Source organism: Strix uralensis, chromosome 2 (genome assembly GCF_047716275.1).
Source record: "Strix uralensis isolate ZFMK-TIS-50842 chromosome 2, bStrUra1, whole genome shotgun sequence".
Lineage (NCBI taxonomy): Eukaryota > Metazoa > Chordata > Aves > Strigiformes > Strigidae > Strix > Strix uralensis.
In genome coordinates this window covers 65,889,482-65,908,211 of record NC_133973.1, presented here as the reverse complement: position 1 = coordinate 65,908,211, position 18,730 = coordinate 65,889,482, and the positions used below count along the sequence as shown (strand labels likewise).

The 18,730-nt window shown below is 44.8% G+C and overlaps 1 protein-coding gene across 2 annotated transcripts; it reads right to left on the bottom strand.

The window, feature by feature from the left end:
* Positions 1–269: 269 nt before the first annotated feature.
* Positions 270–7,204, bottom strand: PDCL3 (phosducin like 3). 2 transcript variants are annotated; one of them, XM_074859058.1, is made up of 6 exons: positions 7,106–7,204; positions 5,583–5,712; positions 4,796–4,886; positions 3,990–4,133; positions 2,931–3,139; positions 270–669 (listed from the first exon to the last, which is right to left on the bottom strand). In XM_074859058.1, the coding sequence occupies exons 1-6, from the start codon at positions 7,109–7,111 to the stop codon at positions 527–529; spliced, it is 723 nt and encodes a 240-aa protein (XP_074715159.1). In that variant the 5' UTR covers positions 7,112–7,204; the 3' UTR covers positions 270–526. The 2 variants fall into 2 exon arrangements, with proteins under 2 accessions (XP_074715159.1, XP_074715160.1); XM_074859059.1 differs by lacking the exon at positions 3,990–4,133.
* Positions 7,205–18,730: the final 11,526 nt, after the last annotated feature.

Genomic DNA, 18,730 nt, shown 5'->3' with positions numbered 1-18,730 from the left:
GCCCCCCATGCCAGCATGCCTCTACAAAGGACCACACGCCACCCACATCATGGGTCTCTCCACACAGTCCAGACTGACAGACTTCTTAGCCCATAGTGCATAGACAAGGCCCAATTAAGTGCTATAACCAACTGTTTAAGACCAGCTATTTAGATTTGATTTACATAAGTTAGGCTTGTCAAAGATAGTGCACTTAAGGCCACTTCATATTTTAGATTTTTTTAAAGAAGTCAGCAATTTACTAAGAAAATAATAACAAGAGACCTCTGTTTCTACTGATGTCTATATTTTAAAACTTCGAGTAATTATTTACTCAGGCTTCATAATATAAAATGTCTTTCAGGATCTTAAGTGAAGCTGCAATAAGTTTTTTTTAAAAAAGAAACTTTTTTAGTTTCTAGATAAATGGCTGTCTTGAAGTACTACCCTTCTGGGGCTCAGCGAGATCTTGATGAGCATCTTCAGTGCTCTAGATGGGAACACTGGCTGCAAGTGTACTATATCAGTCTTGATGCAGTCACAGGAGTTAGTCATCCTCTGAGTCACTCTCCCCCCTGGCTGGGACACATGCCCTGACTGAGGACATGAGCTGGTCCTGGATCTGCTTCCTGGGGTTCTCCTCAAGGTCTGTCTTGATGGCACCAGACTCTGAAATCTTCCACTCCAGTTCTGTGCAGAGCAAAACAAGAGACCCATGAATGCAGGGGAGCAAACTGGTAAAAGCCCACCCTCGCTTCCGCAGATGACTGCTCTTACCACCCTGCCATCACCACCACCAAAACCAGGGCCCTGCTCTATTCCTCCCCCCGCTCTTCCACCCCCAGGTCCCAGCCCCTGCCCCGTCTCCGGCACCCTCTCCAGCTGAGCCCTCCCTTCACAGTTGCTAGTGCTGGCACAGGTTTCAGCACAGGAAGCAGAGCTCAGGGTACTGCTCTGCAGCCCACCGGTGGGCATCCCCAGTGCCTCCCTGCTCCCCTTACAACCAGGAGTGCAAAAGAGATGATTGATACAGAGCAGCATCTTTAGAGGTAACTGGCCCAGTGAAAGTAAATTCCACCTCCTTCTAACCACATAAGGGCAGAAGACAGGTTTTCACATCTGTTGCCAGTGAAGGAATACTGCTCATATATTACAGCTGTTTCCATCATATACACTGAGTTCATCACAATCAGAAGAGGTAGGGAATATATTTGCTGAGGAGCAAAAAAACTGTAGCAATTCCATTTACACATATGAATTATAGGTATTTTTCAGGGATGTACTCTGTAAACGCAATTCACCCTTTCCCACTATGCCCTGCACTGATTATTAGTTCCTTAGCAAGACCGTAAGAAGACTCCACCATCAGCAGTAGGCCTATTACTATATAGGCCCAAACTGGATTGCTTTTCAGAAGTGGTAGAAAGTCAGTGCAACACATTCAGTTGAAACCTTTCCCTTTCTCCTAGATCTGCTGGCATTAAATCTAATTTTCTTCGGACATTAGAGTAATGAATACAACCTCACACTTTCTTGAATCTCTAGTGGAAGTCATCTGGGCTTAAGGCAGAAGGAAAGAAGAAATAAAAAGTGCAGAATTTCAGTGCCCAGCTTTCTGTGATGACTGAATTAAGCTGGCTCAGTCACCTTTGGACCCTCACAAAATCAATTATTTATTTATACTAAAAATGGGAGAAAGCTAACTGTATAATTAGGCAACCTCTGTAGTTAGAGTTAGCTGATTTGAGAACAGCTATCTCAGTGGTGAGCCTTTCCCCTTCTGACAGTTCAAGGCAGGGAAGCATTTTCTACAGCATATGCTCAAGATACCCTGTAAATTTCACGGTTTTAGTAAAAATACCCTTTGCATCCTATCACAGCACAGGCAGTGATATCATTGAAATGCTGCTTAACTACTGTGGTTCACTTCAGATAAAGATGCCCTTAACATCTGACCTTGAAAAAGCTTGAAGGCATCTGGACCAATATGTCAGAAAGCTGGTAAGTATCCTTTTAACTGAAGTAAAACCCACTAGGTTACATCTGAGTTGCATTTGCTTTCCAAGAAAAGCCTTTTTCACTGACCTCTGTCTTCAAGCACTGCTGTAGGATACCATCCCCGACCAAACACCTCCAAACAGCAGCTTTTACTGAAGAGCCACAGTGCTCCACGAGACCTGCATCACCACCCTCAATCCTCCTGAATCACATCATGCTGACAAGGCTGTACCACCCAGCCTGCCTCCAGGCTGCTGCCATGGGCAAGGAGAAACACGTCTAGGGAAAACCACGACCTTCAGGAAAGGTAACAGCCTCTTCCCATGGAGCCCTGTGCCCCCTGAACCACTGAGGCAGGAGCTTAACATGCTGCCATCTCCAGGAGATGGCAAGAGGAAAAGAAAGCAGCCCAATTTCAGACTACCAGTCCCATGTGGATAAACAGAAAGGCTGCCTTTAAAGGTTCATGAGGAGCAGAGCCTGCATGTCAGGAAGGTACAACAGACAAATAAATGCCATTGGCCTGAAAATGAAACAAGCCCCACAATGCAAGGCAAGCACCAGTTATCAAGTGCACAGAGTACCAAGTAACTGGGGGCAAGGTCAGTCATTCAGGTACAAAAGCCCCAAAGAATGTGCGTGGGTACTATTTACCCTTTAATATATTCAGGAAAATTTGTTTCACCCAACACAGGCTGTGAATATTTACACACACATAAGATAAACATCTGTATGTTGGCCTAGTCAGTCACTCATGGATTTTACAAGATAGTCTTAATCACATATTGTTGAGCCATAAGGGTGCCAAAAAAAAAAAACCTCCAAACACCAAAACCCACCACCAATCTAATATGATTTTTAGAACCTCCCTTCTCTTCCGAAGCCTCACTTCTCTCATTCCCAGCAAAGCAGTTTTGCTTTTCCTTTGGAAGACCAAAAATGAAGACACTCACCATCCCTTGTCAGGTTCATGCCACCGAACACCAAAGGCCCAATGAACTGAGCTCTGATGTCTCCCTCCAGGTAAACAAATATCGTAGGCAGGTTCTTATCAGGGTAGTTGGGAATGCAGGTCGTAGAGATGGCTTTGATGAATTTCACATCTCTGAACTTTCTTGCAAGCCCACTCATATGTTGATTTATTAAGGCACAGAGTGGAATTCTGTGAAGTACAGCAACAAGCACACATAAGGAAAAAATAAAAGACAAATTAGACAGTAATCTGCTCCAGAAGAAAGGTCAAAAATACCAGCTTGATGAGCAGCATTTATGGAAAGACAAGTGTACCAGAAGAAACTTCTGAATACTTTTGTTGTCCAGTATTCCAGCATTCAAAGGAACTCAGCATCAGTGGAGGTTTTGGTGGATGGGTTTTTTGTTTTAAGATATTAGTAATACAGTCTTCCCCTCTATCATACAGAGAAATCGGTTTATGAAGATATATTTAGAAATTACATGAGCAAGGACAAAGCAAAGAGAAAAGCAGTTCCTGGAAAAAAAAGTATGCAAATGACAATGAAAACACCTGTAAGACAATTAGAGACAATGAACAAAATCAAGTATTTCTAACCCTTTCCAGAAAATTCTCACAACTTAGACCTTTTCGACAAGTTTTTCCATCATGCTGACAGGACTGAAAGTCCTGTTTGCTCCATTTTTATGCCTCTAGAAACAAGGATCACACAGTGATCCTTCTAATGCACAGCCCCTCGCACTTTAGCCAGAATAATTTCCAAAGCTTGGATATTTCAGTGGCAGCAGCTAGCTCTGTGGTAGCTGTATACTACTAGTCACGCTGTGCTGTACAGATGCATAAAAAAGCCACTTCATGTAACATCCTTTTAGAGCTAAGTTCAGCAGTCTTGAGTCAACAGTAGTGAAATTACTAATTCAATTTTTTATTTCTTAGAACTCCAGAATCAGTTCCTTAATTTCCACAATAACTACACATTTGTCAAGAGTATTTTCAGCTATTGACAGTGAAGGTTTAAAGGTTAAAAACAAATTCTTACCCTTGTTTGTAGAGGTGCAGAACTACCCATATACCTTTTCCAGCTTTCGTTACCTCTTGAATGTAATCTTTTCCTGAAATCTCCAAAACTTCCCCAAATTTATTCTTCATTTGAGCTGCTTTCATTTCCGCTAACCTTTGCTGCCTGAACAGCAAAGAATGGGAAAGAGATCTTGAGAATAGATGCATTTTTGACAGAACAACACTTAAAGGAGCTGGTTGAAACCTAGACTTCAGAGGCACGTTACAAACTTCTTCAAACCCCAGAGCAGCAAAAGCAAGCTGACATAGTCAACACATGCTTTTATATTTGCATCAGATGCCATCATGCAAGTACAGCTATGTTTCATGCATTTTTCTTCCTCGTTTCTGACCTCAGAAGACATTTCTTCTGCAGATACTACATTACCAAACTAAGTAGCAAAAACCATGATAGGTGGTAGAAATAAAGAGATAATGGAAAACCATCACTGTAATTTTGTAAATATGCAGCACCTTAACCTCTTTCACACAAAAACTTGAGAAATCTTGGAGGTGATTTTCAAAGCTTACAGAATCCCCAGCCATGCACTCAGCAGGCGCATATTATCTCTGCAAAACTAGGTTGTAGATAAAAGGACACTGAATTTAAACCCAGTTATCCTATTAAAGACACTTAGAAGCTCTACCAAGAGACCAGAAACAGAACCCACTTTTTCTATTGTAAGGCCTAACAAAATCATTCCTCTCTTCAACAATATCTAACAGCATAAAAAAGAAAAAACCCTCAACTTTTCATTAAAGCTAAATTCTGCATGCTGCTCTAACCTGTACATTTCAATAGCTTTCTCATCTTCCTCATTAAATTCATCTTCATTCTCTTCTAGCTCTTCCAGAGTCATGTCCTCATAAGTTTTCACTAGAATAGAAGAAACATTTTAATCAGAAAAAAAACTTCATTCCAAGATTAAAACTTATCAGCTTTTATCAATCCAACAGAATTTATTTACTTTAAAGTCAGGTTAATTATGGGAAATACAGCTTAAGTATTATTATTACTAGATTTTTAGAAAGTATTATGTACTTTAGACATACAGATGGAAAGACAATGATGTAAAGTACTCTGAGCTGAAGGCTGTCTAGGCTAGCACATGAGTATCTGCACTAGCTTTCAAGTTTGGTGGCTGCAGCAAAAATGTACCTAACACATACACAACACTGCAGGGATGCCTGAACAACCGAGGAAGGAGGAAGCATACAACAGGTAATGTCATGAGATACTTTTACTTGCACATTCACATGGCAGACTCCCTTTGCACTGTTCTTATTTCAGTTTTCAAACATTTACTTCTATAAGAATATGGATTTCACATCAAGAACAAAGCTTTCCCATGCTGGAAGAATCCATGTGTCCAAGAATGTACTCGTTTGATACTGTTAACAGATGATCACCCTATACCAGAAGAAGCATTGGTATCCCTTACAGACTTGGAGAAGGACACGTTGCTTTATAGGCATATAAACATTGCTGCTGGCCATTTCTTTGTATAAGCTTCCCCATGAGCCATTCCAAGCCTTGTCCTGCTGCTGCTGCCCAAGTTGGCTGGTCACTCACCAAGAGACTTCTGAAGGATGGCAAGCTGCTCCTCCTCCTTTGCACGCTCCTGTTCCTCCAGGTTTTCCTTTGGAGGAAGGATACCTTTCTTGCGCAGGATGTCATTCCACTCTGTGTCTTTATTTGGGTCCTAGAACAGAACAAGGAATGGATGATGTGCATTCAAGGTGAACTTAACACAGGCAAGGTTTTCCCAGCGACACAGCAAACGGCTAAACTGGTAACTATCTGGATGGCACCAGAAGGTTGAAGCGTGCATCCTTCTGAAGCTGAGGCTTCTTTGCAGCCCCACACCAATACCCTGAAGACTGACTTCATTCCATCCCACTCACAGCACACAGAGGAGGTATTGTAGAGTTTGAAGCATTGTAACCACCATTGCAGCTCTCACAAGATAAAAGGCAAGGGGAGGAAATCAGCTGGGTGACGGGGAAGCACAATGGCCACAGCGCTCACATATAGAGCCTCAGAAGAACAACAGGCCACCACATCAGCGGTCATTGCATTGGGAAGCACTGGCGAGAAGACACGCAGGCACCAGCCTTGCAGGCCTACCTCTGGATATATGGGAAGTCTCCTTAGCAGTTTCAAGTCCACAAGTGCTTAGAGAAAAGCAAGCACAGTCTCTGCCAGACAAGCCCATTGCTAGGGAGTCTGATCAAAACCTATGCCTAGACTGTGCCTGAAAGTTAAAAAGAGACTTTACTGTGAAATAGTCACAATAATACTGCAAAACAAGGCCAACAGGCACCCATGTATTGTTGAGAAACTTAGTAGAAGTTCTTCCAAGTTAGATAACAATTTTATTTTTTTAAATACATGAAAATTCAGTGATAAGCATTCACAGGCTGATTTTGATTCCTTACTGTCTTGACCTGAGCTCACTTTGAAAACTGAATACAGCACCTACTGCTTTGCTTGTATCAATAGACTTTACACTAGGTCTGTTAGAGACCGTATCTCTTCTCCAGACCACAACACAGTACTTCTAGACTATCAGGAAAAAACCAAAACAAAACAAAATAAAGAAAACGAAGTAGCTCAGCACGTAGCACACCATATTACTTTTTTGTCTCTGTGGTCATTTTTCCCTCGACACAGCATTTCACAGCATCTACTGTCGTTTATCAACACACTGATGAAGTGCCTAAAACACCCACCCGCCCATCTGCTTACTACAGTACCGAAACAAATATCGTACTGGGAAAAAAAAAAAAAACAAAAAACACACACAACCAAAAAACCCCAGCAAACGGCCACAAAACCATGCCATGGGGCTTTATAACAAGACGGCCACACGAAAACCACCTCCGTCCCCAGAAAGGGGGTGAGCCCGGGGGCTCCGCCCGGGGCGCTCGGCCGCTAGGGGCGGCCCACGGCTGCCGGCGGGGCCCGAGGCCGCCCCGGCGGTTGTGACCAGGCGCGGGGCCCGGCCCCAGCTCTTGGTCCGGGCGGGCTCCCCCTCCGCTCCCGCAGCACCGGCCGCACAGCGGCCCGGCACGCGAGGCCCCCCGGCTGCTCACCTGCATCCTGCCACCGGGGACGGGGCCGGGGCCCGGGCGGCGGTACGGGGCTGGGCTGGGCAGGGCCGGTCCCGGCGTGCGCGGCGCGGCCGGAGGAGGCGGCGCTCCCCGGCGGGGCGGGCGCAGCTCCGCTGCCTCTTCCCGTACCGCCTAATAAGGCCGGTGCCGGCGGCGCGGCCTGGGTCTGCGGCAGCTGCAGCGGCGGGCCCCGGCGGGCCGCGAGTCCCTGACAGCAGGGGGGCCGGGGCGCGCCGGCTGGATGAGTTCGCGAGTTTCCACTCTGGCTGTGAGGTTTTTCCCTCTCCTTTACCCTTGCCGTCAGCATTCCCCGCAGCCGCCACAGCGCCGGATTTTAAAAGGTTCGGCCGCAGCTCCTAACGGGGATCCCGCATCATCTCCCGGGCGGGGAGCCCCGGCGTGCACACCGGGAAGAGCAGCGGGATTTAGAAACTCTTCTTCCCCGCCTGTCCCGCCTCTCCCGGCAAGGGCTCTCGCTGCTCCCCATCCTTATTCCGCAGGCAGAAGGCGGCTGTGGGTGCCTCATGGAGCAGCCCGGGGTTTACGGGCAGCTCCATCAGCCCTGGTGGGGGCACCCACTGGTCCCCAGGCTTGCAAGCAGCCGTCCCTGCGTGCCACCCCTCGAGTGCTTCTGGAGGGGTTTCGTACAAAGGTTGGTCACGTAAATCATGAGGCTGCACGGGCAGTGTGTTAAGCCTGCCCGAGGCCCACCTCAGCAGCGCTTTAACCCAAGTACCGTTGTTCTGGAGGGATGCCCCTACCCCCCACTCATACTCCTCAAACCAGCATCAGCTCAGAAACGATGCAGCATGTAAGTCATGGAGGGCAGAGGAATTTCTGTCTGGCTTCCAGGTTGGCACAGCCTTGCAGCCAGCACAACTTAAGAAACCTTTCTTCATCCCCACGCTATACCCTCACCATCGGAGCTCAGCCAGGCTGGCTGTGCAGCTCTGCTCTTGCCTTGCCCCTTTCATCATTGTTTCAGCAGCAGAGCAAAGGATGCAAAATCACAGCTTCTAAAAGTAGCCTGCTAAACACACCCTGGAAAAGAGTTACGCAGTGAAGAGCAAAACAAAGAATTAGGTATGAGATTGAGAAGTATGTGACATATTCTGTAACTCTTATTTCAGAAGTTAAAAAGAAGCAGTGAGCTACTTCCTAGCACCTTCCAGCACTCCTTTCTCACTGGTGAAGCAATCAGGCAGGAAGAGAGGCGTATTTCTGTGAGTCAACCCTGCTAAAATGAGTTCACTGCACCCTTGCAGTGTGTCAGCAGAGCTGTGAGCCCCTCTCCTCCTGCCCAGCCCCAGGTGGCTTGTCCTTGTTGGATGGTGTGGCTCTGTAGGGCATGCAGGGGAAGCAGCATGGCCATGAGATGTGGGATCCCAACCAGGCAGCGTGCTGAGCTGGGCATGGACTCAGCTCCTCACGCTCCCCAGCCAGCATCCTGGAGCTACTGTAAACCTGAACGCATAAACCAAGCTGGGCACCGTCATAGAAACACCCCAAATAAATTGTCAGCCATAGGGAACACTTCTCTAGGAGCATCCAAATACTGTTGGTGAATTTTGGGGCTCTCCTATGCCTTAGTTTTTCTCTGTAACTCTTTTCTTTCCACTTCACTGAGCCTCTTTTTATCCTTTTGCATTTCATATCCTGCTTTATTTCTCCAGTCGCTTCTCTCCTCACTTTTTTTTTCCCTGTTCTGTTGTAAAATAAAGTAAAACAATCAAACCTATATTATCTATTCTTATCAGATATAATTATCAGTACTTCAAGTATTGTTAGGATTGGATCATAGCCAATTACCATTACAAGAAATTTGTGTCTCAGTAGTTACCTTTATTTTTGAGTCTGTATTAAAGCATCACTCAGCAAACACTGAGGAGTGGCTGAGTGTGGTGACACCACTCTACCTGGGATCAAAACTTCATTTGCTAAAAATGGCCAGCTCTGCCCTTTCAAAGAATTGAGCAGATCTTGCACTTTCTTCTCAAAGACACACAGCAGAGGAGAAGGGGGAAGAGGCTTGTTCCCACCTCCCCCTCCTTTTATGTTCTAGCCCGGCGGTCAGCATACTCACACAGAAAGGGGGACCCCAGCCCTAAGTCCCCGGAAAATCACCCCCACACAACCTGCCAGCAGGCCTTAAGAGTGTGTTTGTTCCGGGCATGTGGAGAAACAACTGTTCTCTGCTCCACCAAGGGCCTGAAACGGAAATTCAGAAGCCCTGTTATAACATCACAGACAGCCCATCAACACCCATGTATCCCGAAGCGTGCTGGGGCATTTACTCTGTGCTAAGTCTGGTTTACTGAAGGGAAGGCACAGCCAGCTCTTCTGCCTCTGAATTAAAAGAAATGGATAGCTGCTCTTTGAGAGGACATCAGTCCTGATGGTGAATATTTGGACATGTGGAGGGTGCCCCATACCCATCCCCCAGGGCCCTGAGGTGGAGGAAGACTGAGCCCAACCTAACTTGGACTAAATGCTCATCCTCATGGGAAAAGTGACTGGCTGAGTGATAGATGGAGCCACAAATATAGATGATGTGAGAACTTTAAATCAGAAAATAAAAGGCTATGGAGCCTTCCATCAGGGCAGCATGTGAGCTAAAGTTTTTTGAGACCACAAATTTGGAGTCTTCTGCAGGTGTTATCCAAAAAGTGGATTTGTGCCCAGCATGCAATAAACCGATCTTAACACACTCAGGAGAGATACTGTATTTATTCAGGCCTGGGTGCGTGGTGGAATTTTCCACAAATTGAGCACACCAACATCAGTTTTCATGCTTCTTTTATACACAAAAATCAGAGGTTAGTACTTTTCTGAACATTCCTGTTAGAGACTGATTGGTTAGTGATTAACATACAATTATAATATGGCTTACATAATACTTCTACTACTATGCATGCTCAGGGGAAGGGTCATAACCTAGGCAGGGGATCTTTTTGACCTGTGGGTGTGTTTTTTAATATTATAATGAAGGTAGTTCATTTTCAGGAAACTCAGAAATTAGTTTCATTGCCAAGTTAATTAATCGAATAGTCACTTTGTTGGGTTGTCAAATAACTCATCCTCAACACAATCCCAGATGCTCTCACAGAATGACAGAATCATCTAGGTTGGAAAGGACCTTGAAGATCATCCAGTCCAACCATTAACCTCACACTGACAGATCCCAACTACACCATATCCCTCAGCGCTATGTCAATGTGACTCTTAAACACCTCCAGGGATGGGGACTCCACCACCTCCCTGGGCAGCCCATTCCAACGCCTAACAACCCATTCTGTAAAGAAATGCTTCCTGACATCTAGTCTAAACCTTCCCTGGCGCAACTTGAGGCCATTCCCTCTTGTCCTATCACTTGTTACTTGGTTAAAGAGGCTCATCCCCAGCTCTCTGCAACCTCCTTTCAGGTAGTTGTAGAGGGCGATGAGGTCTCCCCTCAGCCTCCTCTTCTCCAGACTAAACAACCCCAGTTCCCTCAGCCGCTCCTCGTACGACATGTGCTCCAGACCCTTCACCAGCTTCGTTGCCCTTCTCTGGACACGCTCGAGAAATTCAATGTCCTTTTTGTAGTGAGGGGCCCAAAACTGAACACAGTAATCGAGGTGCGGCCTCACCAGTGCCGAGTACAGGGGTAAGATCACTTCCCTGTCCCTGCTGGCCATGCTATTTCTGATACAGGCCAGGATGCCATTGGCCTTCTTGACACCTGGGCACACTGCTGGCTCATGTTCAGCCGGCTGTCAATCAACACCCCCAGGTCCCTCTCTGACTGGCAGCTCTCCAGCCACTCCTCCCCAAGCCTGTAGCGCTGCTGGGGGTTGTTGTGGCCCAAGTGCAGCACCTGGCATTTGGCCTTATTGAAACTCCTACAGTTGGCCTTAGCCCATCACTCCAGCCTGTTCAGGTCTCTCTGCAGAGCCTCCCTACCCTCGAGCAGATCAACACTCCCACCCAACTTGGTGTCATCTGCAAACTTACTGAGGGTGCACTTGATCCCCTCCTCTAGATCATCAATAAAGATGTTAAACAGGAGTGGCCCCAAAACCGAGCCCTGGGGGACACCACTCGTGACCGGCTGCCGACTGGATTTAACTCCGTTCACCACCACTCTTTGGGCCCGGCCATCCAGCCAGTTTTTTACCCAGCAAAGCGTGCGATCATCCAAGCCTTGAGCAGCCAGTTTTGCCAGGAGAATGCTGTGGGAAATGGTGTCAAAGGCCTTACTGAAGTCGAGGTAAACTACATCCACAGCCTTTCCCTCATCCAATAAGCAGGTCACCCTGTCGTAGAAGGAGATCAGGTTTGTCAAGCAGGACCTGCCTTTCATAAACCCATGCTGACTGGGCCTGATCATCTGGTTGTCCCACATGTGTTGTGTGATGGTACTCAGGATGAGCTGCTCCATCAGCTTCCCAGGCACCGAAGTCAAGCTGACAGGCCTGTAATTTCCTGGATCATCCTTCCAACCCTTCTTATAGATAGGCATCACATTGGCCAGTTTCCAACCTGTCGGGACCTCCCCAGTCAGCCAGGACTGCCGGTAAATGATGGAAAGCAGCTTGGCGAGCACCCCAGCCAGCTCCTTCAGCACCCTCGGGTGTATCCCATCAGGTCCCATAGACTTGTGTGTGTCTATGTGATGCAGTAGGTCACTGACTGTCTCCTGGATTGCAGGGGGGTCGTTCTCCCAGTCTCTGTCTTCTGGCTGAGGAGGCTGGATTCCCTCAGTACAACTAGTCTTGTTATTAAAGACTGAGGCAAAGAAGGCATTAAGGACTTCAGCCTTCTCCTCATCACTTGTTACCATGTTTCCTCCTGCATCTAGCAGGGGATGGAGACTCTCCCTGGTCTGTCTTTTGCTGTTGACATACTTATAGAAACATTTCTTGTTGTCCTTGATTGCTGAAGCCAGGGTAATTTCCAGCTGGGCTTTAGACCTCCTGATTTCTGCCCTGCATAGCCTCACAGCATCTTTGTAATCACTGAGAGTGGCCAGTCCCTTTTTCCAAAGGCTGTAAATTTTCCTTTTCTCCCTGAGTTCCAGCCAAAGCTCCCTGTTCAGCCAGGGTGGTCTTCTCTGTTGCCTGCTTCTCTTACAGCACCTGTTCCTGAGCCATTAACACTTCCTTCTTAAAGGAAAAAACACTTTCTCTCTTTATGGTTCTGGGTGTTCTACTTATTTTCTAGGGTTTGGAAATCAAAATCTATCTTTTATGAATTTCTTATCGCTAGGCAAGGTCATCTTGACCACGCTTCAAAGTTTCACTCGACCAAGCTTCCAAACCTCGTAATTGTCCCCATATGTGTGGAAACTGTAGCTACTAGCACAATTATTAACCATGGCTACTAGCAAATGTGAAGTATACTATACTACAGGCTCTCCAAAGTCTTTTGGCTCTGACCCGCCATTAGTACCCAGCATGCAGAATCAAAGGCTCAGCTCTCGGTGCCAGTTTTGCTGTACAAATGTTTTGTCAGAGCCTGGGTTGAGGACCTGCTGGTTTAATAGTCATCTTCTGTGGCTGCAATACCATTCACACCTATGGCTCTTCTATGTTGCTGGTTGGAACCTATTTTGAACACCAGAAAACAAACACAGAAAGAGCATGAGCAGAGAGTGTGCGCTCATTTTTTAAAAGGTGCTCAAAAATATTCATTTGCATTAGGTGAGATTTTTGTCCAGGTGAACTGAGAGGAACTAGCCAAGGCCCCTTGGCACTAGAACCCCTCTGTTCTCACAGTAAACCTTGAGCCCCACCTGGGGCAGAGAGTTACCAGAAGAAGGGGCAGAAGCCCAAACCTTAGGAACAGCCCAAATCACATCACTTGGTGGGGCTCAGACATGATGTGAATGAAGCATAACTCTCTCTGCCGAGAACACTCATAAAGCAATACACAGTTTCCCCCCTCACACACAATTAAAAATATATCTTATTTATAAAGCACCTTTCCCCTAGTACTTTTTTAATCAAGCTTCAACAGGAAAGAGAAGACTGTTTTTACAAGTGGTGTACGGACAGAAATACGCCAGCCAGAGTGGGTGAGAACTGGTAGTGTCACAGTGAGACTGAAATACAGCTGTGGCTCAGACCTTGGAGACGACCTGGCTTCTCTCTCCCCTCCCCAGAGAATTTGCTTCTGGGCAGCTGTAACGTATTTCTTCCTTTTCCCCCAAACCAGGGGTTAGAAGAAAGATGAGCCACATATAAGAATGACTCATTAATTGTCCAGGTGACCCACTGATGAGGAGAAAAATTTGCTAATAAAAAGGTTCTGCCCCAGGGTGTTATGTGGCTTGTTTGCCTTTGAGTGTAGCCTGTAGCAAAGATGAGACAAATATAAGCATTTTTGAAGGTAATGGGATTTTTTTTAAATTATAATATGTAGGTAAAGATTTGGGGTTATTGTGGACTTTATGTTATTTTGTAACTTAGCTGCATTTGTAGCACAGCATGTCTGTAATGTCAGTAATCAGGACATGAAAATTATTGTTTGATAATAGGGATAGAGAGTTATGGTTTGGTTTGCTTGGATTTTATTATGGGCTGGGATTTTTTTGTTCCTCCTTCCCAAATCTTATTCTGATTTTTCTGAAATATTTAAATCTCTATAAAAACTATGCAAAACCCCCATATGTTAATCTAGTGATGGATATTCTTGTATATTGCAAACATCTGTGCTGGAAGCTAACTGTCCTATTTACTCACAGATTAGAAATGTTATTTAAATGAGTATTTTTGCCACTTCAATTGTAAGAGTACTCTAACAGGACTGAATTTCCTTAATCTTGAGTAAATAGACAGTAATTTCTGTTCTTCAGTCTGCATTTTGCTGTCCAAGTCAATTCCTCCTTTTCCTGGTGCAGGACACCTCCAGTACTCTTATAGCAGCCAGAGAATATCCCTTGGGGAATCAGTTTAGAACTCTGTATGAAAACCTCTTGGAGTATTTTGGGTATAAGATGCTGTGGGCTGCAGGAATCTTTCAATTTTTAGATTTAAAATGAAAGAAAGATCTAACTTGATAATGGAGGAAATTAGAATATAGATTCCTCTTGGAAGAAGAGGCAGGCTTGGTCTCAAGTTAGCTTTGAGGTAACAGTTACGGTGTTTAAGAAAATCTTATTGAAGAAAACCCACTGTACCTCAATCCTAAATACATTCCAAGTAGCAGGGGAAAGCCTCTTTTCCTTTGAGCTCTTCATATCTACTTCAGTAAGATTTTCTTGACAGGTTGTCAGACCACTCTGTTTTTACAACAAGGCCTCTCTCCTAAAAGGTAGGCTGTAAAAGGGTAGTAATAGTTAAACTCTTAGCTCTGTTATTAAGGAACTGTGGTGTGTGGTTTTCTCTTTCCTCAAGAAAAGAACAAGCTTTCTTGTTGATGTGGAAGAGCAGAAAGTGTAACTCACTGTTGTCTCCTCTGGCTATCAGTTAACTGTAGCCGAAGAACGTGGATAATTTGAAGATCTCCAACTCTTTGTGTCTCCTCACCCATCGGCATGTCTGGACATGGAAAGAAACACGCAGTGGTTGACAAACCTGAAGCTGCAGTGAAGAAAAACAAATCAGCCAGGGCTGGTCTGCAGTTCCCCGTGGGTCGTGTTCACAGGCTCCTTAAAAGAGGGAACTATGCTTCCAGGATCGGTCCTGGTGCTGCCATCTTCCTGGCTGCGGTGCTGGAGTACCTGACTGCAGAGATCCTGGAGCTGGCAGGGAATGCTGCACGGGAAAATAAGAAAGCCAGGATCCTGCCCAGGCACATCCAGCTGGCTGTGAGAAATGATGAAGAGCTGAACAAGCTCTTTTCTTCTGTCACCATTGCTCAAGGAGGGGTTATACCAAATATCCTTTCCCAGCTCCTTCCCAAGAAAACTGTCAGAGATTCTGCTCCTTCTCAGTAACAAGGTGGTAGCCAGTGAAACTTGCTTTTCCTGGTCTGGTCTGTGCACTTATGGATGATGGGACTCAGTAGCACTAATTTGTATGTGTTTGCTTCTTTGTCAACTATTTTTCCTGCTAATTTTAATGTACTTTTAAAGTTTGTAATAAAGTTCCTAGAATGCAACACCGTTCTTTTTCTTGGCTCCTGTTCCAGGGATGGGGGAACACAGAAAATATCAAAAAAAAGTCTAGCATAGCACCCAAATAACTCTTAAAAAGTCAAATACATTTTTACTTTTGAAAACATGTTACAGGTAACTGTTGTGGAGCAGGTAGAGGAGTCAAGATACATACTGCCATTCATGTTCATGTGAACTTTCCCTCCATCACAGATCCATAGTGCAATTAGTTCAGTGCCTCAGAGGTTAACTCTGCTGTAGCAGTTAAGACTTTAAAGCATGGGGTTACTATTGCTTGTAAAGCTGTAGTGAACAACTACCTCTCTTTAGACTGTTCTGTCCCCTTCATCTTGTCATAACAAGCATAGGTAGTTTATTTAAAACCTGGTGCAGTATTTTTGCTGTTGGTAGAGGTGACTGTTTTGTTTCTGTCTATCAGTGCAGAAAAATAGAAGTGTCCATATCCAAACAAGCCCCCAGGCCTTTGCTGACCAAACCATTGAAAGTCTTCCCCCTGAAAAGTGCCTGGGGTTTCTCTGTTCATAGTGGGGGCTGAATCTTGCTGTTGAACTGGAAACCAGGGATCTGCTGCAGCTGCATTAGGATCAGTCTGCCCCTGAGGCAGTATCTCACAGATTTCATAGCACTTCACACAGAGAAGAGCTTGTTAGGACCAGCTTCCTAAACTGTAGTAGGAGCATGAACTTATTTGAAAAAGATCTGCCTGTCCTGTTGAGTTTGACCTAGCTCCTTTGCCCCCTCAAGGCACAAGGGTGCCAGAGCCTACTGAACAGGTTTTATGATGCTGACAGACGTCAGAGCTGTGTGCAATTGTGTTAATGACGCATTCCAAGCTGTTCTTACACAGAAATGGGAAGAGAGGATACCTGACTGAGCAGACATTGTGATTTCACTGGAACAGTTGTTGTATGGTGCCTGGTTTTCAAGAGCAATTTGATGCAATCTTGGCTGGCCTGCAATTAACTCAGTGAAGTGAGAAAAAGTAGACGATGCTGTAGCAGTGAGAAGTAAAAATGTCTGAGAGGAGATCTTAAGCTTTGTGCCTATAGTAAATATATGCTGTATGTAATTAGTCTTATGCTGAGTGTTTGCACTTGTAAATGGAAAAAAAGAAGGCAGTTTTAAAGGAAGTACATGAGAATTGAACACATGAAACTCAAATTATTTCCTTTGTTTGACCATGGCAAAGAAAAGCAAGCTTGGAAATGATTATTTCTTTGGACCAAGTGAAAATCCAATGGTGTGCAGTAATGATAGAAGGCTCAAGCAAGGTACAAATTTTGTGCAGTTTTAAGCATGGCATTTACAGCACTCTTGGCTAATCTGGAGAACTGTGTCTCAGTCATTGTGCTGCTCCTGGATGCAAACTGCTCCCATGAGCCTGCTCTGCACCACACCAAACAGACCCTGCAAGGCACAGCCAGTGCTCAAGTAGCTCCTGAAATGTATCCAGCTGCCATTATCTGTACAATAAAAGACAACAAGTGAGCTGTGTAGCCCTAACTCTACTTACACCCAAAGATAGAGTTTGTGGTGAAGTACTGGTCCAATTCAAGGTCAATTTTTAAAGTATTTCTTTGACCAAGAAAATCTTGTTTGCTTTCTTCTAGCCAATAGTTCGCTTGTAAATTAACCTGATAGCATAGTGATCTGAAAACCCACCCTTCTGGCTTCACAGTAACAGAGGGTAGATGTCTCCTAACTCAGCTGCTCAGCAAAAGTTTCTGTTGGGCCAGAGCTCAACTTTCCAGCACTCATGTATTGAAGAAAAAAAATCTTCAGCTGTCACCACACCCTTGACCCTAGAAAGGACGTATTATGCCCTGCAACACAGCTATGCATGGCTTTGAAATAACTGGACTGCTTGACAGATGGAGTCAAGTCCTAGAAGAGAGAGAACAAGATGTCAGAGGTCCTGAGCTTTCCCAGGCTCTGCATCATGGTCACAAAGCAGCTTGGTCACTACTGACAGCACAAAGAACAGTTGTAAAGGTTGCTGGGTTTAATTCTTGATGACTGCAGCAAGTAGAGGTCTGCCCCCTTCCAGCTGTGATAAATGAACTACCAATCAGAGATACTGCAGTTCTCCGAGGCAGTAAATACTAGGCTTGTTTCCAGAGGAGATCAGCTAACAAGGTGCTAAGCAGCTCTACAAAGAGTAGTGACAAATTTTCCTGCTCTTGTGTTGGGACTTTGATTGTTTTTTGAGTGGCTGAATTATTGCTCACCCAGGTGGAATTAAATGGGGCAAGAGCTGGTAATGACATGGCTACTGCTGTGGCGTTTAAAAGGGGGCAGCCCTTGCCATAAATTGTGGTTTGGCTAGTGGTATCAATAGCCTTTTCAGGTGAGAGTTTGTTCTTATGAAATGATAGCATGCTTTTTCTGTGGTAGATAAACTCCTGAGTGAAATAATGTTTTTGTAAGTTCTGTGTTTGTTATAAGGCTGCTTAAGGGGCCTTTTAACTTTTTAAATTTGTTTACTTGTATAGACAATTTTTTAAAACTTATCTAAGGTGTGTAAAAATCTTACAATAGAAATTTTTATTGTATTTTTAAGTGCTTCAATTTAATATTTGATTTAGTTCATCCCCAAATCTGGGTAGACCTTCTCATTACTTAAAAACATGATTAAAATTTGAGAACAATTCTGTATACAAGAACAGAATTTTCCTGTGTTTGTTTCCCAGTTGCTTTGTGTTATGTATTGAAGAGTAATTGGTACTATTCAGTACCAGAGACTTTATGTCAGAAATAAACAATGAGGCTTGTTACAATCGATGCAATACCATACCAGAAGATGGTACTTGTGCATTTGTAGTAGTCTGTTGCACAGTCTGCTAAGCAGAGCAACTTCACTGTCTGATGTAAAATAAAGCTTACTTTCTTCCCATAAGTCTTGTTCCTGATTGTGGCCTGTTATCTTGCAGCAATAGGTTCCCCTCACCTCTAGGACACAAGATCCATTTGAAGTGGTTTCCAGTAGATGAAGTTCTTGTCTGTTGTTTTTACTTCAGACAAAGCTATGAATTTCTAGCTCTGGCTCTCACAAGGTTATTATTACAGGAACTGCTTAGGCTCTTACCAGGGGTAAGTTCAATGAAGCTTCCCTGCAGAGTCTCTGAATGCTTGTAAGTATTTGAAGCCTAGGTTACTTAACCTTTCTCTTTGACAACAGTCCTCCTTTGATACTGGGTCAGAAGACCTTGCTCCTAAGTTCTACCTTTTTCTCTTGAAAAGTTTTGGAAGTCTAGCAGATGGCTCTGACTGAGCTTGTAGATGCCTCTTGGCTGAAAACTTGTCAGACTTTCTTAGAGCAGCAGCCTGACCCATCTGCTCCTTCATACAAAAGTGTGAACAACTAGCAAACTTCCTGAGAGGGGAAAACTGACTTATAAGGGAATTAGAAAGGCAGTGAAATGAGAAGGAAGAAAGGACTTAAAAGCTCAGTTTCTATGTCTGTTTGTTTTGGTTTATTATTTTTTTCTCTTTATGCTAGGCTGATGTTA

What these genes read in the sequence shown, in the direction of transcription:
- PDCL3 (XM_074859058.1), bottom strand. An exon ending in AAAGCTATTGAAATGTACAG is followed by an intron (nt 4,134 to 4,795) that starts GTTAGAGCAGCA and finishes TTTGCTGTTCAG; the next exon opens with GCAGCAAAGGTTAGCGGAAA. An exon ending in CTGCACCTCTACAAACAAGG is followed by an intron (nt 3,140 to 3,989) that starts GTAAGAATTTGT and finishes TGTACTTCACAG; the next exon opens with AATTCCACTCTGTGCCTTAA.